Source organism: Mustelus asterias, chromosome 13 (genome assembly GCF_964213995.1).
Source record: "Mustelus asterias chromosome 13, sMusAst1.hap1.1, whole genome shotgun sequence".
In the NCBI taxonomy this organism is placed as follows: domain Eukaryota; kingdom Metazoa; phylum Chordata; class Chondrichthyes; order Carcharhiniformes; family Triakidae; genus Mustelus; species Mustelus asterias.
In genome coordinates this window covers 69,771,150-69,796,202 of record NC_135813.1, presented here as the reverse complement: position 1 = coordinate 69,796,202, position 25,053 = coordinate 69,771,150, and the positions used below count along the sequence as shown (strand labels likewise).

Sequence of the window (25,053 nt, the reverse complement as noted above, 5' to 3'; positions counted from 1 at the left end):
GGAAAGGGAGGGAGTGGGACTTGCTATATTACTAGCAGAGAACTGCATAGATGTGACAGAGTAGCCTCCTTCTGTGCTGTAATTATTCTACTGTTCTTGAATGGGTGGAGGTTAGATGCAAGACATAGTGATGGATGAAATAAGTAGACTCGATCCAGTACTGAGGGCTGTTTGTGAAGGATCATCTTCAGAAGGGGTCCAAGGCTCCGTGGTTAGGTAGGTGTAAAAACGCTATTGAATTATTTGATGATTGGAGTGCAGGAACTGAGCCCTTCCATTTTGTGCATAACAAGGATCCATCAATGGGAATATGGCACCAACCAGATCACTTGTTTTTTAACCAATATTGGTTGATGGATAAATATTGGCCAGGGCACTGGGAAAGACGCCTCTTGCTTCTCTTCAATGGGATATGTCACATCTAGCTAAGAGGGCAGACGAGGCTTCGATTCAGCATCTCATCTGAAACACAGAACCCTTGACAGTGTAGCACTCTTGTAGCACCGTCCACCTAGAATTGATAATCTGCCAAGAATTGGTCTTGAACCCACAGCCTTCCACATGGCAGTGCTGCCATTCAGCCAAGGCTGACAGCAATAATAGCAATTGGATTTTAAAAAGTTATTAATTGGCTGTGAATCCGAGGAGCTGATTGGGGGGGGGGGGGGGGTGGAAATTGAAATGAATCAAAGGGTTTGTTTTAATTTTCAGGGGGTATTTATTTGGTCCTCCTGGCTGCAAGGGGGCAGTAGAGGGTTGGGTCATATGGTGCAGCTCAGCTGGTTACAGGGAGGGGCTGGGTTGAGCTCAGCTGTTGCAATGTAACTAGTGGCCAGAGCTTTCAAACACAGCTAAACACCAGGTGGTCATTGGTGATAAGACAGTATGGAAAATTGTACTTTATAAAAAAACAAACCCCGAATGGATTGGAGAGGGAGAGGGAGAGGGAGATGAGTTGAAGCTGCGTTGAAACCAAAACGAAAAGTGTTCACCGTTTGTTGTATCCCCATGAGGACACAGCCTGACAACTGCCCCAGGGATTGATGGACGGATCGACAGGCTGCAGCCCCCAGCCTGCAGGTGAGTGAGTGCGCGCTGCAAGGACACTCCTGGCAATCACCTTTGTACACATCCCAATGACCTGTTTACACTGTAACCACGCACAGGAAGCTTCGTAAGGTTTGGGTCTTTTGTTAATGCGTCGGATAGTTAAATAATGTTTCTCCTTAAAGGGACACCGTCCCTTGTTTTAAAAGGCGTTTGCCTAGCACGCGTTCAGGACAACAATCCGCTACCAACCAAGGCTCAGATGATGGCCAAGGAGTCACGTTATAGGTTCCAAGTCCCACTCCCAGAAACTTGAGCATCGATTCTGGCAGCGCAGTATGGAGGGAGTGCTGCACTGTAGGCGGTACACCGTTTGGATGAGCGGTCACATTGAAGCCCTATCCTCCATTCCGCCCTCCCCCCTCCCCCCAATGGCAGTATTGCAAAGACGAACATTCTCCCGTGGTGTCCTGATAATATCCCTCAATCAGCATCGCTAAAACAGACCTTCTGGCCGTTTTCACATTGTTGTTTGTAGGATTTGCTGTGTGCAAACTGGTTAATACATCATGATCAAGGTAAAATACTGTGGATGCTGGAATCTGAAACAAAAACAGAAAATGCTGGGAAATCTCAGGTCTGTCAGCGTTTGTGGAGGGAGAATAAATAGAGCCAATGTGGAAACGTTAGCTCTATTCTCTCCACAGATGAAGTCACACCTGCTGAGATTCTCCAGCATTTTCTGTTTTTGGTTAATACATTCTATGCATTACAACAGCGAGATTATTGGCTGTAAAGTGCTTTTGAGATTACATCTGGGTGTGAAAGTTGTAATATAAATGCAAGCCTTTCTTACTGAAATACGTTGCATAGTCAACCTTAATCATGCATTCCAGTTTCTGGAGTGGAGCGTGATCTTGCAATGTTCTGATTTATAGACCTGACTAGATAATATTGAAATTAGCAGCTCCTCAAGATTAGATTGAATGATTCTCATCTAATGGGTAGTGAGGTGACCCATTTCTTGGAACACGTTACTCCATTTTTTTAAATGTCGCTCTGTCTGTAAGGGTGAAATGTGCTTAGTAGTTTTCACTGGCTAACGGAATTGCTCTTCCAAGGCTAAAGGTACCCTGTTGGACAGAATCAAGAGAGCTTGACTCTTGCATTTCAGTGTGTGCTATACATGTATTGAATGCTCAATACTGACGCTGGATGACTGTAATGGGAGGAATGTCTCTCCACATGGCGTCCCTCCACTTGATAACTTTTCCAAAGCAAAAACGTGAAAAAAATTGCAAGAATTGGTAACTAAGGGTTCTAATTCTGAGACTTCAGCCAAGCCCTGAAACTAGCTATGTAATGTTTTAGAAAGTGATGGGGCACGAGATTTGAATCACAAGGGACTGACCGTGATGTTTAATTTTGGATTGTCACCATTTGAGGAAGCATGAATAAATCAGTTAAATGGCCCATGAAAAATGAATTTAATTTTAAACTAAAATTGCTTCTACGGTAACCAAGAAGTGATTTCATTTTCCACTTGAAATAATTTAGCATGAGCATGAAGGAATAATGACTTGTGCCTTTTTTTTGTATATTTTAGCAGGTCTTTTTAAGGAAAATTGAAACCTCTGGTGAAATTGCAATGATAATATGGTTAAATGGTGTGGCCTCATAATGGATTTTTCCTCGGTATGAAAGGATGACTTAACATGTAAATATTATCTGAAAATGTGCTTGTTGTGGGTGAAGAGACAGGACGGTTGTAGGGCACATTTTAATGAGCGTCATATTATGTACCTGTTTAATAACCAGCGTAATGCTTTGTTTTGTTTTACAGCAGCTGAGTCTCTCCTGCTGGCAAAACTGATACCCAGCAGATCCCATGAATTAGCTTGTAAATCCGGCTGTGAGACTTGGAGTGTGGCATTTTCCCCTGATAGCTTGTACTTTGCATGGTCACAGGGGCACAATATTGTGAAGTTGGTACCTTGGCCACTTGAAGATCCCAAAATGTAAGTTTACAAATTCATTGCTTGAGGAATTCAGGAGAAACTATTATTAGAAATGTTTATTCTTGAGCATTTCCTGTGCTACATTTTTCACTTTTTAAAAATTCATACATGGGTGTCGCTGGCTGGCCAGCATGTGTTGCCCGAGGGCAGTTGAGAGCCAACCACATTACTGTGTTCTCTGGAGTCGCATGTAAGCCAGACCAGATAAGGACAGCGGATTTCCTTCCCTCAAGAACATTAGTGAACCAGATGGGTTTTTCCGACAATCGACAATGGTTTCGTGGTCATCAGTAGATTCTTAATTCCCGATTATTTTTGTTTTTTTGAATTCAAATTCCACTATCTGCCGTGGAGGGATTCAAACCGAGGTCCCCAGAACATTAGTTGAGTTCAATGAAAGTATGTTGCACTGAAATTTCCATTATTCTCTATGATTGAGTACCCCACTCCCAAAATATTCAGATTATTGAGGTAGAAAATTTGGTGCTTCATACATAAATGAAACGGGCATGGGATTAAAGATGAACAAAAGAAACGTGTGATTTTGTACACCAAGCAAATGTAAGATAAAATGATTGAGCAATGTCATTTAGCCATTGTGATAGAACAGCTCTGTGTGGCTTGATAATGTTCTGCAAATATACGTACATCACCCTCTCCCTAAGGCAAAACTGTGCTTAAATGCAAAAGGAGCAAAACGTGAGGCTAGCGAGAAATAATTTTCCAAGTTATCTTCTCTTTTTGTATATACCTGAAAAGTATAATAGAAATGTTAGCAGTCTTTGGAGTATAATGTAACTGCTGGCATTGTTTCAAAAGATGTTCTGATTTTAATGAGGTAATTCTTTCCTCTGAAAATTCCCTTCAGTTTTATAAATATGCCCATATTGCTTGTTAATTGCAGCAAAAAGTTTTAATAATTTCAAATGAGTTTTGGCATTGACTCCCATGAAGAATAATTAAATGTTGTAGAGATTTTTTTTTGTTGCTTAGTCAGTAGCCCAGTTGTGTTCAGGATTTAGCAGAAGCAAGATGGTGAATTAAAATACATAGTGAAAAGCGATCTTGCCATTTTAAATCAGTGACAACGAGCCCAAAAGACTGCCATCCAGCACGGCTATGGCTATGATGGAATGGGAATCATAGCCCACAGGTAGCCAAAATGCACCACTGTTAATAATACACCACTGTTTGTGGTGTCTGTGCGTGCCTGCATCCAATATTGGTGCTTTGTTGGGTGCGTGCTGGTTGCGACGATGTGTTGGGTTACTGCCTACGTACAGAATGAACTGATTCAGCCGCACTTAGTGTTTTCTGAGGGCTTCATATTGTGATCTTAGTTTGGAACAATCCTTTGGGATTTATTTCTACTGGTGTAAGGTCCAAATCGACAGTACTTGTTGCCATCCGGTAGGTTAGGGGTGCAGGAGATGGGACCAACAGGAACTCGATAAATGATGCCATCCACCCGTTCTGGCATCCTTTTTTATACTTCAAACTGTACAAGAATAGACAAGTTCTTTGAATCGTCATTCCAATGGATTATTAGTATGATCAGGCCACACTTCAGTTCCTTCCCCACCTTTCTTAAGCGGATGAACTCTCAGGCTTGTTCTGTTCCTCAGTTTTTCTACGACAATATTTCTTGCAGATGATGTCATAAACAATCGCTGTTTAAATGGAAGTATTCTCAACACGTGATCAGAAACTAAAGCAAGTCATGTTGAAGTTGATGAAATCTATTTAATGTAGTGATTTTTCAAAATAATACAGATAGGAATGCCCTCTACTTCTGTCAATTTTCTCTCTTCTCCTCCCCTCTGTCCCTGAAGACATCTCCCAATTTCTTATTCAAATACCTGGATGAGTGTAGTTCCAACAGCATTCAAAAGCTCAAAACCAGCCAAAACAAAACAACCCCATTGGCGACCCATCCACCACCTTAAATGTTAATTTTCACCAATACAGTGGCAGCAGTGTGTGCCAGGTACTAGATCATAGAACCCTACAGTGCAGAAGGAGGCCATTTGGCCCATCGAGTCTGCACCAACCACAATCCCACCCAGGTACTATCCCCATACACAGAGGGTGGTGGGTGCCTGGAACTCTGGACAAATGCATGAATACGATGGGACTAGAGGGATATGGTCCCCGGAAGGGTAGGGGCTTTTAGTTCAGTTGGGCAGCATGGTGGGCGCAGGCTCAGAGGGCCGGAGGACCTGTTCCTGTGCTTTGATTTTCTTTGTAACCCCATGCATTTACCCAAGCTTGTTCCCCTGACACTAAGAGGCAATTTAGCATGGCCACTCCACCTAACCCACATATCTTTGATGCAGTGCAGCAACTTGCCGAGGCCAGTGTACATACACTACATGGACTACAGCAGTTCAAGAAGGAGGCTCACCAGCCCCCCCTCAAGGGCAATTAGGGATGGACAATAAATGCTAACCTTGCCAGTGATGTTCACCTCCCACGTATGTACAAAAGAAATATATATTTGTGTGAGCTTAGACAGTGACAATTTGTAATGTGTGATAATTGAGCCTGTCCTCTTCTCACCCTGCCCCCACAAGTACACATCTTCAGCAGAGACTGTGAATGGCCATTGGGAACTATGGATAATATGTCTCCTTCCTAGCTCAAAGGTTGAGCCCAATTTGAAGTGCCTCATTGTTGACCAACATGAACGTCAGAGTTTTTCACCATTACACAATACACCTAGTTTTTTACATATTCCTTTTCCTTCTTCTTTTATCTACAATATTTCTTCTGTGCAAAAGATAATTAACTCCTTGCTTGGGCTATGATTCCATGTCTATTGGTCAAGTGGTCTGTTTTGACTGAGGCTGGTAACTGTGCGATGTTACCATGCAGCATATCACCCAGACTCGTCCACCATTAATCCTCATCTTCTGTCTAGGCATGCATATTTTTAGCAAGCATTGCTGTATCTTGATCAGGAGCAAGAACTTTTGGCAGATCTTCTTGACCACAATGCAGGGGTGCTGAGACCAATGTAACACCTCTACTGTTGCCCCCAACTGAGATAAGCTAACTCGCCATGGACTTGTCCATTGGGAAAAGACGAACAGCCTGGGTCGCTTGTCTTTCTCTTGAAAACAGAAGGCTGAGGGGTGGCCCAAGGGAGGTTCTTAAAATTATGAAAGGTTTTGATAGAGTAAAACATCCTGTGGGAAAGAGCAATGCATGAGGCCATGAATAGAAGATGGTCACCAAGAAATATGATAGGGAATTCAGGAGAAACTACCCAGAGAGTAGTGAGAATGTGGAATTCACTACCACCAGAAGTCAGAGGTGAATAGTATAACTGCACTTAAGGGGAAAATGAAACGGGCACATGAAAGAAGGGAATTGAGGGTTATGCTGATTTTAGATGAGAAAAGACTGGGAGGTTTGAGTGGAACTTAAGTGCTGGCATGAAATGGTCGAGCAGAATGGTTCTGTTACTGTATATCCTATGTAATATCATGTATCTTTTATCAATTATCAATAAAAACTACAATTAAAATGGTAACATTCCACAATCGTGGATTAAGCTATCTTTGCTTTTAACAATAAGGAACGTTTCAACAGATTAGTCAGCATTTCACAATGCTGAATTGTGGATTAAATGCCAGGACCAGCACAAGTTGCAGGTTAGCAGGAATCGCTATTTAGGTGTGCACAGACAGCAGATTTTGAACCTAATTAGGTTAGCATATCTTCAGTGAATTCTTCCTCTGTTCATGCTTTTTCCTTATTTTCTTTTGGCAGAAGCTATAAAAGTACACATCGTCTTAAAGCAGATGGAAGTGCAAAGGGCCAGGGCGGAGAAAGGATAATCGATTGTGGTCAAACAGTGTGGGGGTTATCGTTTGGAACAGGTCCATCTGAGAATGGAAATCAGTCATCCGAGAACCAGCACAAATGCTTGGGTACAATCCTTGCCACGGGTCTCGCCAATGGAGAAATCAAGTTGTGGAAAGTGCCTACTGGTAAAATAACTTGCGATATCTCTGAACACAGGCCAGTGCCCTCATAGTGCTGAAAGAATGTAATTGTCGCTTACTGTCTTTAAACAGTTTGCATTCAAAGCAGTAATCCTTTTCCTCTTCACTCCTCAAGGTATAAACTCTTGCTTAGTTACTGATTCAGGCTGCAACACTTTGTTCAATTGTCCACTGCATGTGTTTCAGCTATGTCATGGAGTGTTGGCAGTCACTACAATTACAGGGTGGATCACAGCCAAGCCTAATCCTGTCTACACCCTTAATTCTCACACATCTAACATGCTTTATAATCATGTGTGGAAATCCTGACTGATTTTCCTCTTACTAATTTAAGGGCACTGAAGCTAATTGTAGTGCTCCAATTCTTGTCTTGGTCAAAATGAGCTCACTTGGTAAGAAGCCTTGGCATTTTCTGTATGGCTCAATTGTTCAATGGATGAACTTGCTCAACTATCGAGGGAGCTAAGGACACCTTTCGGATATCAATGCAGATTCATTTTCTTATCACTTTGCGTACACCAGGAGAAACATCTTGATTCATTTCTTCATAATGACTTTTTGTTTATCATCAAAGCCTTGCCCGCTAATTTTTCTCCTCTTCCCAACCTAAATAAAGGAATTGCGAAGGAGTAATGAAATAAGGTGAGGATTGAATTATGAGAGAGGTGCCCAGGCATACTTGGCTTCCTTTTGAATTCCGGCTTTAGATACCAGGACAGAAAAGGATGCTAATTGGTGGAATTTCCTGTGGAGCTTTGTACTAGTCATCTCCTCCACTTTTGCCATTTGTCCCTTATGCAAACTAGACCGCTAAATTGTGGTCCTCCAGGTTGGAGGAAAAATGTGAAAATTCAATGGTTGTCCAACACTAGTGCTTTGTGTTTTAAAAACAAAATACTTTGAACTAATACTAATTGGGAAGGAGGTTGCTAATACATAATTGAAAATTCCCTCTTAATCCTTTTTTATCAGTGGCCTATGTGTACAATTGGATAATTATGTCCATTATATGCATGAAATTGTACTGGTTTGGCTTCAGGTTTCCACTAAAATCCATTTGCATAAACACAAGCATATATTCTGCCATGAACCTGTGCATCAGGCACTATAGTCAAACATAATTTGCTGCCCAAAAATATTCCTTGATATATTTGAGTTTTATTAATACAATTGAAGATTTTATCAGCAAAAATAACCATTTTTAATAATTGTCCAGTCTTCCACTTCTGAATGACTTTGAAAAAGAAACAAACTGCTGAACTATTCAACAATTACATTGGTGCCTGTTGTGGGAAAAATGCCACTTCGGAGTCGGACTGGAGATTTCAACAATACAGTTTTATTTTAACGAAGCTTCGTGGAGAAAAGGCACTAGTACTCTGCAGCACACTAGACAGAACAAAGAACAATACAGCACAGGAACAGGCCCTTCGGCCCTCCAAGCCCGTGCCGCTCCCCGGTCCAGGATTGAATCCTGAATCCAGGATCCCCGCCCAATTTTCCAGCCTATCTACATACTAATATCCTATCCACCGAGCTGTCCCTCACAGCTATGATGCTTTGTTCATCACAACCTATTAACTCACCCCTACCCCCCCATTCCAGACCATGTGATCTCCAGGGAGAGGCGAAAACCCAGAGTGAAAACCCCAGGACCAATATGGGGAAAAAAAAACTGGGAAATTCCTCTCCGACCCCCTGAGGCGATCGAAATGAGTCCAGGAGATCACACTGGCCCTGATCGGAAAATGCTTCCCAACCCTATTCATTTCCACTTCCACGAACACCATATGAATTCCCTGCCCCCGAGACAGGTTCCCAACTATCCGCAGTCTCGCTCTGTACTGGCACCAGCAAGATGATCATAGAATGAAGCCTTGAAACGAGAAACAAAGAACAATTAGTCCGCGCCGCTCCCTGGTCCAAACTAGATCAAGTAGGTATCCCTCCATTCCCACTCCGTTCATATAGCTGTCTAGATAAGTCTTAAACGTTCCCAGTGTGTCCGCCTCCACCACCTTGCCCGGCAATCCATTCCAGGCCCCCACGACCCTCTGTGTAAAATATGTCCTTCTGATATCTGTGTTAAACCTCCCCCCCCTTCACCTTGAACCTATGACCCCTCGTGAACGTCACCACCGACCCGGGGAAAAGCTTCCCACCGTTCACCCTATCTATGCCTTTCATAATTTTATACACCTCTATTAAGTTTCCCCTCATCCTCCGTCTTTCCAAGGAGAACAACCCCAGTTTCCCCAATCTCTCCTCATAACCAAGCCCCTCCATACCAGGCAACATCCTGGTAAACCTCCTCTGTACTCTCTCCAAAGCCTCCACGTCCTTCTGGTAGTGTGGCGACCAGAACTGGATGCAGTATTCCAAATGCGGCCGAACCAACGTTCTATACATCTGCAACATCAGACCCCAACTTTTATACTCTATGCCCCGTCCTATAAAGGCAAGCATGCCAAAGGACAGCTACCTTCTCTCAATGAGACAATAGGAGCGGTCCATCTTTATACTTTTTTACACAATAGATGGACCGGACATCTAGCCATTGTCAGATCGTTGTAATCAAGTAGGTGATCTATCGTTAACACATCGTTATAGACAAATACAGACAGAAGCATGTTAACATCGCATTGTTCTATGAATGGATACATTTCCTACGTCAGTGACAGCTGTTTGTTTGTTATTTTGTGGGCAAATGCACCCATTGCATTATTTGACAAAGTACAAATGCAAGTCTTCTGTGTTTGAGTTGAGGGTATGTTAGGACTGACATCCGATTGAAAGGTACTGTGTAAAAGGACACATAGCCTTTTTGGTGTTTTCAAAATTTTTCGACCAACCATTTTGAATTTGATCTTGTATAGAACAGAGATTGTCCTGGTTGCTATTTTATATTCTGGCCTGTATGAGAGAAATTGACTTTGAAAAATAATTATATGTAAAGATCCATTTTTTTTCACGTGTGGAATCTGTAATAATTGGGTGGAGCGCAGCTAAGTGGATTGCATTGTAGCATGGGGTATGAAGTCAAGGATTCATGTCTGCAATTGTAATTGGGCTTTATGTAAAATGTTGAAAGAATTATGATTAGTCTTTTTTCATAGCTTTTGTTTGCAAGTGAAAGCTATTGATGGGAACTGATTGAAAGGAGTGCTATTAACAGTGTGAGGTTTCTAAGTTAACATTGGATCATTATTTGTGTCTGTGAGATTGCAATTGTCACTTAAATGGCAGTGGCATCATCAGAAGTGACGCTGTCACACAAACAAACCAGCGCTAGTTTTGCGAAAGGCTCAAACTTCTGGTTCATTTTGCGGATGATGACACTTGCTTTCTGTCTGCTTTTGATGCTGTGTAGGGACATATTCTCAGACATGCATGGGGAAAAGCCCTGGGAAGATTCACAGTCCTAAAGGTAGCCCGTACTAACTGCATATTGTTCAATGTTGGGTAATTTGGGAACTGTGGTATGTGCTAATTCGGCTCTCTCCCACTGAACACACTCCCTCCACCAAACCATGGTCATCAGCTTTTAATGTTTGCAGAGATAAAGGGGAAAAATGCCAATGCATTCGGACTACAAAAGGCACAAGAAGCAAATTCCACTTTTAACTGTGTTTAATCTTTAAAGGAGAGTACTGATAGTCTCGATTAACAACCAGGTAGATGATTCAATGGTTTTCACGCTAACAGTTTCAATATTAGCTATTTCTGCTTTTATGACTTTCACGGACAGCTAGTATTGATTCGCCCTCATTGATAGTGTTAAAGTTCTGCTAAGTACCCAAGCTTGCCTCAACAATGGTCATTTAAAAACTAAAACATGTAGGAACATGTTTCTGTTCTGATTCATTTGTAACTAAGAAATTTCTGATCCACTTTTGTGGTTTGCAGCAACCGAAAGCGCAAACATTATGTTGGACAAGTACCAAAGTCAACTATTTAGTAATTTTATATTTGGACAGATGCCTGCCGTATGTGCTGAGTATTTCAACCCTGTTACAAATCCTTTTACTTGATCAATTGTTTAAAGACTGGAACTGACGCCTTCAGAACAAGAAGGTCACCGGTTTAATCTCTAACGGTCAACTGATGTCGCTTCACTGGGGTACCACTGATCACTGCGAAACCTTTTTGATCCCAGGGGATAAAATCAATCAGCCAGGGTTCCTCCTCACTATCACTACCATGGTGACTCCCCATGCCAGGTGCAATATATTGGGTTAGGGCAGGTGAGTTCTTGGCTGTAATGCCTGCTGTAGTTGAGTGTCTTGGCTATCATTCAACATCTGAGTTAATAAGAATGATCTCGGGTGAGGGATTGGAAAACTGACACTTCTGGAAGCCTCCTTGTCGCCTCCTTGTCCAGAGACTGAACTGACGAACTTCACCATTTTTTCATGACATGTAGTTTTAAACATTTCCTATTTCTGTTGCAGCACATCTTCTCTTCAATTTAAAAGGACATCAATCTGTAGTGAGGTGTTTTGCTTTTATTTCCAATGAAAACTTCATGTTGATTTCTGCGTCACGAGACACAACAATGCGTGTATGGGATCTTAAACAGGATGGTACGTGGACATAATTTTCTGCCTATATTGTTAAAGAGAAACCTGGTATTTAACTTGTGTTGTGAGCACCCAGGGCCTCCAGTGAGACTATAAATTAGAAGAAATATCCCCCCCACTGCGGCTAGTAATCCCACATCAGACTTGAGTAGTAATTTCTTCAAAAGTTGTATGTGGAGGGCAACAGTTCTGGGTTGAATAGTAGGAGCTGTGAGAATGGATTTACAGTATTTTCAATTCTCCCTTTTTATCAGCTTACTTTCCTCCATACTCACCAACACGATGCCAAAGCAGTAAATGTTTAATGAAATAGTCTGGTGAAAGTACCAGGTGGGAATTCAGGAGTTTTTGTTGATGACTTTAACTCGGGAAGCATTTTTATGTAGCACTGACCCTACGCTTTCTAAAATGGGTGAGGCAGTGTGTATAATGGACTACACAAGCTCGGGCTTGGTGAACAGTTCAATGGTTTTTGATACAGCACAGGAGGAGGCCATTTGGCTGATTGTAACTGTTTCAAACAGCTGTCCAATTAGTTTTTACTCCCCTGCTCTTTCCCCATAGTCGTCTAATTATATTTATTTTGGATATTTATCCAATTCCCTTTTTCAAAGTTATTATTGAATCTGCTTCCACCACCTTTTTCAGGCAGTACACTTCTGCTCGCAACAACTCTCTGAGTAATTGTTTTCCTTGTGCTGCCTCTATTTTTCTTTCTGCCTTATCTATGTCCTCTGGTTATCGATCCTTCTGCCATCCACATCCCCACCATGGCTGATGTCCCTCATCTGTGGTACCATTTGAGTAAATCCATTATCCATGCCTTTTTAAGGCCTGTCTACATCCTTCCTCAAGTGTAGTATCCAGGATAGAGCATGGATCAGCCCTAATCAGTATTTTTAGAAAGATTCAGCCAAACGTCCCTGTTTTTAAATGTACGCCTCTGATGATAAAGCCAAGGCTCCTGAATGTTTTATTTTTTGAGAGCGACCCCCTCGGATTGTCCTGCCACCTTCAAGCATTTTTGTAAATACATACTCCGCTGTCAAGTCTTTTTTTTGATGTTGTGCCATTTAGTTCATTTTGCCTCTTTCTCATTCTTGCTACAAAAATGTGTCAATTCGCACCTCTGTTAAACCTCATCTTCATGTGTCTGCCCGTTTCACCAGTCTGTCTTTAACCTCCTGAAGTCTGTTCTGTTAACCCTTTTTGCTCATGTGATGTGGCTATCACTGTCAACATCAGTATTTATTTCCAATCTCTAATTGCTCTTGAGAAGGTGATGGTGAGCGCCGCCTTAAACTGCTGCTGTCGCTGAAGATATACCCACAGTGCTGTTAGGGAGGGAGTTCCAGGATTTTGACCCAGTGTCAGTGATTGAATGAATGGCAATACATTTCCAAGTCAGTATGTTGTGTAATTTGAAGGGGAGCTTTATGGAAACGTTCACAAGTGCCTGCCAACTTTGTCCTTTTAGCCGAGGTAGTGGTTTTGGGAGGTGCTGTCAAAGAAGGAGTAAACATGAGGTGGTGGATAAGGTGCAAATCAAGTGGGCTGCTTTAGTTTTGGAAGGTATTGAACGTTTTCTGTATTCTTGGAGCTGTATTCAGTCATATTTCTGACTTGTACCTTGTAGATGGTGGACATGCTTCGGCAAGTCACTTGTTACAGAAAATGCAACTCTGACCTGCTCTTGTAGCCACGGTATTTATGCGGCTGGTCCATTCTAAGTTTCCGATCAATTGTAAGCCCCAGGATGTTAGGGAATTTAGTGATGCTAATCCCAGTGAATGTCATGGGGAGATGATTAGACTTCCCTATTGTTGGAATGGTCATTACTTGGCATTTGTGTGATATGAACGTTACTTGCTACCTATCGGCCTAAGGAAGAACAGTCTTGTTCCATATGAGCATGGACTGATTTGGTATCTGAGGAGTCACAAGTGGTATTGAACACCATGCAATCAAAACATCCCTACTTCTGACCTTGTGATGGAAGGTAGGTTGCTGAAGATGACTGGGCCTAGAACGCTGCCCTGAGGAACTCCTCCTCAATTGACGTTCTATTGGATTGGCCTCCACAACAGCACATTATCCTTTGTGTATGGTATGACTCCAGCCATTGGAGAGTTTTCTCTAATTCCTATTGACTTAAATTTTATTAAGAGCTCCTTGATGCCACACTTGTTCAAACACTGCTTAATGTCAAGTGCAGTTAGTTTCACTTCCCTTCACCTCTGGAATTCAGGTATTTCACATATATTTAGACCAAAGCCGTAAGGAGCTCTGGAGCTGTGGCCCTGGTGGAACTTGAGCTAAGCATCAGCGAATAAGTGCTGCTTGATAGCATAATAGATGGAAGTTTCTCTAAATCAAACTGGCTGAAGTCTGACATCCGAGGTCAATAAAGTGAAGGATGTTTTTGTGGTTTCTTCCTCCCATTAGCTGTTTAATTGTCCATCAGAAATCATGACAATTCATTTACAATTCCCCCCCCCCAAACCGTGTTTATATTCTATACTTTGTCCAATAAAGGAAATCACTCCATGTTTGTGACCATATGGCCTGTGGAGATGCACTCAAGTCTCACTTCACCTACTCCTATCCTCCCATTTGTGTATTCCATAGCTTTGTCTGCCCTCTCCAAATGTGCGCACACTTCTCTGGATTGAATTCCACATGCCATTTTTTTTTCATCTACTCCACCAAAACATCTTTCTGGAGACAACAGCTATTCTTTCTCACCGTCAACTACATGGCCAATTTTTCTGTCATCTGAAAATGTTACAATCATGCATCCACCTTCAAGTCCAACAAACAATCCTCCTTTTCCCCTAGCAGAGGTGTCAGTTACCAGGGGGCACAGATTTGAGATGATTGATAGAAGGATTAGAGGGGACATGAGGAAATTATTCTTGACTCGGAGGGTGTTTGGAATTCGCTGCCTGGTTTGGAGGTGGAGGCAGAAACTATCAGCTCATTGAAAAGGCACCTGGATCTGAACCTGAAGTGCTATAACCTGCAAGGCAATGCACTGGGTGCTGAAAGGTGGGATTGGAATGGGGCAGCTAATTTTTTGTTCAACCGGCACATACACAATAGGCTGAATGGCCTCATTCTGTGCTGCAACATTTCTATGGCAACATTTATCTGTCTTCTGGCATTACTCCTTTTATCAAAGGCAGTTTAGTGCCCAGATCCTTTGCAGTTTCCACCTTTTTACTTCCTTCAGTAACCTTTGAAAGCATCCCATTCAGGCCAGGTGACTTTTCTGTCTTTTTTTTACGTGCTTCCTCTATCTATTTTTATCCTATCTAAATTTGTTATTAGCTTCCACTTTGCTATGTTAGTAGCATTCTCTTCCCAAGGGAAGACGGATGCAAATTATTCATTTAGTACCTCAGCAATGCCTTGTGCCTCCACAGAAACTTTTATTTTTTTGACTTTAATTGGACCCAACTCTCCTATCTTTCTGCTATAAAAGATTTTTGGGTTCTTTTTTTTGCTCTTAATCATACTACTTGTTGCATGGACTATTGATCATCCAATATATTATTCTACAGAGTGGAAGCAAATTAATGCCTATAGCCCGATGGTGGTTGGACAGTGACAAAGTGCTTCTACATAAGAGGGGGTGAGGAGACCGAAAGTCAAATCACATTGGGACATTCATGCCCACCTGTTAATGATTGGTTTATATGTAATATAGGCAGCAGGCACTCAGCATCCTGACTTGGAAAAAATCCCTGTTCCATCACGTTTGCCGGGCCAAAATCCTGGAATTCCCTCCCTAACACTGTGCGTTTATCTGCACCTTGGGGACTGCAATGGTTCAAGAAGTGGAGATGCCGGTGTTGGACTGGGGTAAACACAGTAAGGAGTTTAACAACACCAGGTTTAAGTCCAACAGGTTTATTTGGCCAAAGAAACCTGTTGGACTTAAACCTGGTGTTGTTAAACTTCTTACAATGGTTCAAGAAGACAGCTCACCACCAACTTCTGAAGGGCAACTAGGGATGGGCGATTAAATACTGGCCTAGCCCACAACCCCACATCCTGTAAATGAATTTTAAAAAGGCATTATAGAGAAAAAAATACATTGGCGCATGAAGCAAATTTAAATTAAAATTATAATTGTGTTCTCAACATTAATTTTTGGTTTTTCAGTATTAGTGTCGCAGCTTCAAGATTTTATTGTATGCCATTATGGTTCTCCGGATGTTGTTTTTGATATTCTGATGATCAGAAAGGTGCTTTTTTTATTAAACCATTCGGTATTTTAATCAACTGTCAACTAGATGTGTGAATCATATTTAATAGTTGACGGTATATGATGACTAAGAATCTAAAATTGCTTTTGTTAAATGCTTTAGATACTTTATCTGTCAATCAGAATTCTTAGCATTTTCTGTCATACAAAATGTTTCTCATAGTTCGATACTTCTCGTTTGTCACAATTATGATGCCTTCCATAGCTGAGGATTGTTTAACGATGATACATTGCTACTTTATTTCTTTCTCTCCATCCTTTCCAGGTAAACTATTGCATATATTAAATGGCCATAACCAATGGATTTATTGTTGTGCTGTCACTCCTGACTCAAGTATGCTTTGTTCTGTGGGAGGAGGAAAGACTGTAAGTTTCCAACCTGAACTATAAAGATCAATCAGTATGAGCCTTTTGGACAAGAACCATTTATTTTACATATGATGTGTCTTGTAGATAATTAAACAATGACACTAAGATGCTGCTGAGTTACGAATGACACTAGTTTTATAAAAAGTACATAGTAATTCGAAAAGAATGTTCTGTTGAACATTTCAACAGAGTTCTGGAAGTTAACTCCCATTATTTAATGTTCTTACCCACCCAGTTTCGGACCATAAATAGCCATTACTAACATTTGTGGGTTGTTAGGAAAATTCACACCCTTCTGATCAAAGTCGATTACTCAACTTTAGGTGCAGCAGTAATTAGTGAATGAAGGTTATCTATGACTCGTGGATAAGGTCAAATGAACTTGTCATTTGTGACAACTATATCAGACACCAGGCAATATTTTCTTGTTGAATTTATTAGATCAGCCGCTGTGTCTGCATTTGTTTACAACCAGAGGAAGCATTCGGATATAAAGTTCAATGAGACTATTGACTCATTTCTTTGTGGCTATCTTGGGAGTTTGGGGTGGTGTATGTGATTTATTTTAATTTACTTTTGCATCTGATCTTTATTTCTTTCCTTTTGGTTCCTTTACCACCTTCAATATTCATTTCTCTCCTTGCATTACTGAAATAGCTGAGATGTCTGTGGCTGTGAAGAAGGCTGTCAAATTAGAATTGCGAAACAATTTTATAACCTATCTGCATTGTGTTCCCTTAATGGGAAGGTGTGGCAGTGTCCCAGGGGTTCAGTACCATCTTCCCGTATTGTAGATTAGATATCTGAACCAGTAACTTTGTTTGTACCTTACCTTGTTTTCATTTTAATTTGACAGTAACTTCAATGATCCTACTTGCACTACTATACCTACTTGGGATGTCTTCGCGGACCTAGCTTTATTCTATGATGTACTTGCATGTGCTCCTCTGTATATTTATCAACCTCCTCTCTCCTTTTTAAGATCCTCTGTAAAACCAACATGTTTGACCGTGCTATCGGTCTGCCCTCCTTGTATCTCATTTTGTCTGATTATTCCTCAAACTTTCAACAATGCTTCAACATGAAAGAAATTATTACACAAATATAAACTCTTGTATTTGCAATTGCAAGTCTTGGGTGGATTTTGTCGCTATATCAATTTGAAGGAATCTTGGAAACTGATTTGAAATGAGCATGTAATTTATTTTGTCTTGGCAAATAGTTCCAACATCAGTCCTTCTGCTACAGAAATATTGTCTCGTGTCTGGATGTTTACAGGACAGAATCTGGCCTGTCTGTGTGTGAGGGAGGTGAATCTCCGAAAATTGAATTTTTACAATATCAGAAATCAATTTAACTGGTGTCAACATTTCTGATAAGGGCAGTAGGTCCCTGGGTTTTTTGATGTGTATTTGCAGAGGTACTCATTACATGCGAGGACCTGGGAAATCTATCCTAATAATACTTTTGGTATGAACATTAAATAGTGCACTTGCTAGTTAATTATTTTGGGTTTGACGGTTTTCTATGGCATTAAGAAGTTGTAAGTTTAGCTGTATGGTGATTATAGGTGTTGCTGTGGAGTACGGTATCGTACACAGTGATTCGGAAACTTGAAGGACATGGTGGCGATGTCATATCATGTGCATTTTCCCCCAATGGGGCATTACTAGCTACTGCATCTTATGACACACAAGTGATTGTATGGGACCCCCACACTGGAGAAAGCCTGATGAAGCTGAGGTAAAGAAGCAATTCATGCAAAATTAAACAGCCCAATTTGTTTTTGCTTTGTTACATAGCAATTGTTTCCAATGTGGTGTATGAAATGATATTGAACATTTAAATCCTAATGTTTGTGTATATTTGTACAATGAGTGAGTTTGATCTTGAACTCTTCTATTTGGGTATAAATTTGGCATTAAAAGAGTAAGAGTTATTGAGCTGGATTAATGGCCACATTGGTAGACCCATCCACTGCCTGTTGAGCCAGTGACAACCCTAGCTTTGACAAAGGGTCGTCTGGACTCGAAACGTCAGCTCTTTTCTCTCGTTACAGATGCTGCCAGACCTGCTGAGGTTTTCCAGCACTTTCTCTTTTTTTTTTTGGTTTGACTGTGGCCATTCCAGAAAGCCCCAAAAGTGCTATCCTGTACTTCAGTTACTTTCCTGTCATTGGGGCTCCCAAGGTCTTCCAGTGGATTTTCCTGCCTCCAAAAGCTGATGCCTAATTGGAACAAACAGACCTGATTTTTGGCTTTGGGAAGTTGCGCCCAGCCACGTGAATTAGGGGAAGAAATTTTGTATAAAGTTTGTATTTTTTTTCAAAAAAAAACTGAGGATGTATCACTGGAAACCAGGTTAAAAGTGGATTCTAAACATCCTTGGTTATAAATCAGAACAAATTTTGTTAACATTTCCTGTATTGCAGGCATTGTTCCCCATTTGCTGATCTGGATGTTAATGATGGCTTCAGTACTGGATTTGTACGAGCAGTCTCCTTTTCCAAGGAAGGACTAAATATTACCTCTGTAGCAGATGATGGGTGAGATCAATGTACCCTCTTAAGTGGTGGGGGGGGGAGATCCTTTTTTATTCAGGAACTGTATATTGTGATATTTATTAATGATGCAACCTGAGTAGTTACTCCTGGGTCTAAAGGGAGGAAGTGCCCTGGAAGTTAGGATTTTTGTTCTGGCGGGGTGGGTGAATATTGCCGTCATGGCTACCACAACTGGAAAGAGTTTGGAGGCAGCTGAGGTGGGTGGGCAAAAAGGCCAGCCTCAGTGATCTACCACTTTGGAGATAAAAAGAAACAAAACAAAAATACAGCCCACCAAAACTCTCCCCTGACAAACTCCCTACTAACCCGTGCCACCTGATGCCTCCCCACTGATCCCCATAAATATTTATAGCCCCTATGCTATCTTTGTGCCAAATCATGCCAGCCAGGATATGACATACCCCCAACATATCACCCTTTTTGCCCTATTTCCTCTATGCCAACTCATTTAGTAACCGTCATGGCAGACCTCGGGACCCAAGCTAAGATTAAATTTTAAGTGTCTATTGATGTATGCACTGTTTCGATGAAAACTGTCATTGATTTTTAAAAATCATACAACATTTAACTTTTAAACACTGAAGTTTATTTTTCAAAAATTTAAAGAACAGGAGATTTAAATCCCTTTGACAGTTCCAATGATTTTCATGCATTTTTTTTTACACACATTCATGTCTACCTTTAACAATAGCATGGAGTACCTAGCTGCTCCCAAAAGAATCCTGGGGGAATATCCAAAAGGGTATCCTATCTCTCCAAAGAATACTGGCAAGTCTAGATCTTCTACCAGGTCTAAAGTGTGCATATCATGTTACAGATATGTTACTACTGGAGGTCAGATCTGACTGAAGCAGCTCCATTGTCCGTGAATGTGTTATTTAGAACCTGCCCCCACCTCCCCTTGAAAAAATGGCATGTGTAGGGTTCAAGGGTGGGATTTTGGATTTGTGACTCCGCAGCTACTTTTGTTGGGACGGAGAGCCTCTTCATTTGTGTGAAAATTCAGCCCAAGTTTTCAACAAGGTGTCATTACATCTGATTAGATTTGTAATCTGCAGTTAGTTTTTGTTAAATTTTGCTCCACTAATTTACTCATTGTGCCTACCTAACATGCCATTGTTCATGCTACTTGGGTTAAAGGCCAATCTATCTTTGTTCAATATGAAAACTGCAGATCATAATTTTTAATTCAAAGTATTTTTGTGTCTAGGTTGCTGAGAATTTGGTGCTTGGAATCACAAAGGACAACCTATGTTGCTCCTCTGGCCAATGGACTCTGTTGTACATTCTCTCCACATGGTAGTGTACTAGCAACAGGGTAAGGATGCTTTGAGGTTTAACACTATGAAAGGGTTTAACTGTTGATCTGTATGTTTGAGCAGTAAATTTACCAACTGCATACCAAAATGGTGTCATGAGTGATTCCTGCTGGTGAGACCCAGATCTTAGCTGTTCTTTTGGGTACTGAGTAGAAGGAAATCACAGAGATTCATCAGTTACGGAACTGAATTCTAGAGAAAAATGGCTGACAAAATATTCTCTCTGTAGGATTCTTTATTATATGTACTTGTACAAACTAGTTTACAACTTACACTTTCCCGTCCCTACTGTTCCAGGACAAGAGATGGCCATGTTAAGTTCTGGACAATATCAAGGGTGCTGCCAACTCTGCAACACATTTGTCGCAACACTCTGCGCCGTGTGATGACGACTCACCAAGTTATGCTCTTGCCCATTCCAAAGAAAATAAAAGAGTTTTTGGTTTATAAGAAGTTCTAGTTTGCACTTGCAGGATGGGAGGAAAATCTTATCTCCGTGATATCTGAGTGAATTTTTTACCAAGATTTATTTGATTTGTTGTGATTAAAAACATGATTACAATAAGAATTGGGTCACCAAAAAGAGCCTTGCACGTTTCTAAAAGTTGCTTACGTTATGTTCAATTAGAAATTGAGCCATCTGCAAGAATCTCTTTTGCATACCACTGGAATGTTTTACTTTATAAAGTCAAATGAGTGATCGAAAGTAGGACACAATGAATGTTCAAAAAGATGATCAGGGCTGAAGATTAAAATGTTTTGTTAATGAAACTTCCAATCATTTAGAGAAGCAAAACCCATAAGTGTTGTACAACCTTCTTGTCTCCAGTTTACTTAACCAATCATGTATCCACAAAAATTGTGTGGCTCAGAATTGCACAAGACAAATATGGTTGTTCATTTATCCATCTGTCTAGAATGACACTACAGTCTTAATTGTTCCTTTAAATAATTTATCCTCACTAATTAAGTCCATAAATGTGAGTCCTAAAATTTACCTTTTACGAATTTGTACCTTATCTTGCCAACAGTTGAAAAAATATTTTAGATTTATCTTTTAATTCTTCTCCAATTGAAATCTCCTCACAACTGCTACCTATAAATACACTTCATTTCTAAAACGTTCCTCCTTGTTTGTATTTTCTTACTGTCCTGTGGTAACTTTTCACCTTTTCTCTTTTGGATTAGTGATTTTTCTTAGCCTAGAATCAGAATTTTACAGTACAGAAGCAGACGCGCTTTGACCCATTGCACCTATGCTACCTCTAAGCTAGTCTGCCTTCTAACTTTGCACTTCTATTGTTGTTTTTCACGTGCACTAGATTTAAATCCAGTGTGCAAGTGACAGATTTTTAAAAGAAATGTAGAAAATAAACAAATGTCAAAGAAAACTGGCTAAAGCGGCGACGCAAGCAAAATTCTGAAAACATAATCACCTCAGTGGTACAAAGTTATTAGGTTTGTGTGCATTTTTTGATATCAATAGATGTGCAGATTGATTATCATCAATGATAAACTTTCCATGGAATGGAATTTCTTTTCAGTGTTGTCACACATTTGAATTAAGAAATCACTTGCAACTAACTCCACATTTGCTTCTCGCCACTGCACCAAGATGTTTTATACCTCTGATTTAATTTAACAAGTGCAAAATATCTCCACTTGAAGATTTGATATTAAATATTGTTTGTATAAGCCTGTTTATTTTCATTATATTTAAAAAATACAATATATTTTCAGTACTCTTGTCTGACTTTTAGAAATAAAACAATTTAAAGTTGCTTTTAATGTTGTCTGCATATTTTAAGGCTCTGCCACCTTCTCTGTGGTTAAGTCTTTGCTCAACCCATTAATTTCCAGGTTACAAACAGCAATGCTTTTCACCTTGACCAGTGCCCCCATCTCCACCTGCTCTGCTATTCAATAAAATCATGGTTGATTGGATTGTGGCTTTGACTGCACTTTCCTTCCTGTCCTCCATCCAATCAAGTATCTAACTCAGCCTTGAATATGTTGAGTGCCCCGGCCTCCACTACTCTGTGGAACAGAATTCCAAAAACTAATAACGCTCAAGAAGTTCCTTCTTTGCTGTATTAAATAGGAGACCCCTTACATTTTTAATAGAATGTACCCTCTAGTTCTAGATTCCTCCATGAGAGGAAGCATCTCAACATCTACCATGTCAAACCCCCTTCTCATCTCATAACAAAACGCCAATGAGTTTAACCCAAATAAGACAATCAATTGCAAGAACGATCAGCGAACTTTCTCGGTGGATGGTTTTACTATTCTATTCCATCTCCCTTGCATTAAAGGCCAACATTCCATTTGCCTTCATAATTATTTACTGTACCTGCATGCTAACTTTTGTGATCATGTACAAGGACAGCAATCTGCAGTCTCTCTCCATTTAAATAGTATTCTGATTTTCTATTTTTCCCATGAACAGGTTAGCATTTTCCAAATTGCATTCCATCTAAATTTTTGTCCACTCAACTTGCTTTGCTACTTATTTTCGTACCATCAGCAAAGTTTGCTATAACAGTCAGTCCCTTCATCCAAGTCATTTAGTATAGATCATAAATAGTTGAAGTCTCAGCATTGATCCCTATGGCACTCCACTAGTTGAGATTTGATTGGTGAGTTGATGGCATTTATTTGGTGTGGCAAAAGAGCAGGGACATATAATACAATTTACTATTCAAAAGCTATTCATGCTGAAAAATGAAAATCCATTAGATTTGAATAAAAAAGTTCTTCTGGCAAAGCTGTCAGGTGAATTAAAAGAAAACATCAGCATTGATTGGAGTGGCACTGGAGAGCACTGTTACCTCAGTGCCAGGGACCCAGGTTCGATTCCCAGCTTGGGTCACTGCCTGTGTGAAGTTTGCACATTCTCCCCATGTCTGCATGGGTTTCTGCTGGGTGTTCTGGTTTTCTCCCACAGTCCAAAGATGTGTGGGTTAGGTGGATTGGTCATGCTTTGCCCCTTAGTGTCAAGGAGACTAACTAGGGTAAATGTATGGGGATAGGGCCAGGGTGGGATCGTGGTCAATGCAGACTTGGGCCAAATGGCTGCCTCCTGCACTGTAGATTCTATGATTATACAGATTGATTACTGTCCACATCCTACAATGTTTCTAAATGGTCACCCAAAAAGAAGTACCATCATCTCATCCAACCCTCCAGCTAGGTTAACTTTGTTGCGCTGTGCACCACACGCACCTAACCTGGGTCACTTACCAGCCACTTTTTACTCTTCACCAACTCCCCACTGCCATCATCCATGAGCAGTAGCATGCACATCAGATGCTTCAGGTTTTCCACATTCTTACGCAGCTTGGACATAACCGCTGCAGCCAACTGAGAAGAGGGCCCAGAGAAAACAGAGGCCAGTGAATTGTGCATTATCTTAGGCCACTGTCATCTTCTGCAGCAAATACTGCAGAGATTGCCATGTTGGTGTGGCTCAGGAAATTCCATTCTAAGAGTTGCTTGACAGAACTAACCCCCAAGCACAATGGGGACGTCAGTGCACAAACTTAGGAGTTGCTGTGAAAACTGGATCCTAAACAAGGCCTCTCAGGGAAAGTTGTTTCTTTTGATGGCTGATGCTGATATTATAACTGACAGACTGAGGAAATAACGAGCCTGCTATTTCAACTTGAGAAAAAAGTTCCAAACTGGACTTTTATATCCTGTGACTATAATAAATAAGTCACAAGGCCGGACTCTTAAATTTCATATTTCTATTCCTAAACCTGTTTTATACATGAACAGCATTATGCAGCTTTTATTCTCCCAAAGTGAGAAGTTTTGATTCTGTTAAAGGCTTTGGTGAAAGAGTAACCTGTATTTAAAGAAGTACTGCTGCAATATATGTACTAATTTGACTCCATGTTTTCCAGGTCACTGCTAATTAACACATTCTTTAATTTACAGTCTTAAATGCAAATTCCTATGTTTTGATGGGGGACAAAATTATATAACTGGTAGATTACTTAATTAAATTTAGTGGAACAAAGTTCCCATTCTAGTTAAAAATGGTACAGCAATTATCATGGGGGAACTTTAATCTACATGTTGATTGGTCAAACCAGGTCCATCAAAGCAGCCTTGAGGAGGAGTTCATAGAATGTATCTGCGATAGTTTCCTCGAACAGTATTTAATGGAACCTACAAGGGAGCAAGCTAGCCTAGATCTGGTCCTGTGCAATGAGACAGAAATAATTAATGATGTCACAGTTAGGAATCTTCTCAGAAGAAGCGATCACAGTCTGGTTGAACTTAAAATACAGATGGAGCGTGAGAAGGTAAAATCCAACATCAGTGTCTTGTGATTAAACAAAGGAGACTATAATGGAATGAGGGAGGAGTTGGCCAGGGTAGACTGGGAGCATAAACTGTATGGTGGGACAATTGAGGAACAGTGGAGGAGGACTTTCAAAGCGATTTTTTTTTTCCACTAGTGATAAGGAAGGAGTGTAGAATAAGAGATAATCAGCTATGGATTTCTAAGGAAACAAAGGAGGGTATCAAATTGAAAGAAAATGCATACAAAGTGGCAAAGATTAGTGGGAAACTAGAGGATTGGAAAATCTTTAAAGGTCAATAGAAAGCCACAAAAAAAACTATAAAGAAAAGTAAGATCGATTGAGAGTCAACTAGCTCAGAATATAAAAACAGATAGCAAATGTTTCTATAAATATATAAAAAGAAAGTGACTAAGGTAAACACTGGCCCTTTAGAGGACAAGAAGGGGGATTTAATAATGGGAAATGAGGAAATGGCTGAGGCATTGAACAGGTATATTGTGTTGGTCTTCACAGTGGAAGACACATTTGCCAAAAATTGATGACAAGAAGCAGGTGAGGACC

General features: G+C 40.6%; 1 protein-coding gene across 2 annotated transcripts; it reads left to right on the top strand.

Annotated features, from left to right (window-relative positions):
* The first annotated feature begins 808 nt into the window (after nt 1-808).
* wsb2 (WD repeat and SOCS box containing 2) lies at nt 809-21,958 on the top strand. Of its 2 annotated transcripts, none has more exons than XM_078226995.1 (9): nt 809-1,080; nt 2,891-3,065; nt 6,840-7,060; nt 11,527-11,658; nt 16,191-16,291; nt 17,865-18,037; nt 18,726-18,839; nt 20,068-20,175; nt 20,474-21,958. In XM_078226995.1, the coding sequence occupies exons 1-9, from the start codon at nt 1,044-1,046 to the stop codon at nt 20,634-20,636; spliced, it is 1,224 nt and encodes a 407-aa protein (XP_078083121.1). In that variant the 5' UTR covers nt 809-1,043; the 3' UTR covers nt 20,637-21,958. The 2 variants fall into 2 exon arrangements, with proteins under 2 accessions (XP_078083121.1, XP_078083122.1); XM_078226996.1 differs by having other exon boundaries at nt 814-1,080; nt 2,894-3,065.
* The last annotated feature ends 3,095 nt before the right edge of the window (nt 21,959-25,053 follow it).

What these genes read in the sequence shown, in the direction of transcription:
- wsb2 (XM_078226995.1), top strand. Translation starts at nt 1,044, where the DNA reads ATGGACGGATCGACAGGCTGCAGCCCCCAGCCTGCAG. An exon ending in GTTGTGGAAAGTGCCTACTG is followed by an intron (nt 7,061 to 11,526) that starts GTAAAATAACTT and finishes TTTCTGTTGCAG; the next exon opens with CACATCTTCTCTTCAATTTA. An exon ending in GAAAGCCTGATGAAGCTGAG is followed by an intron (nt 18,038 to 18,725) that starts GTAAAGAAGCAA and finishes CCTGTATTGCAG; the next exon opens with GCATTGTTCCCCATTTGCTG.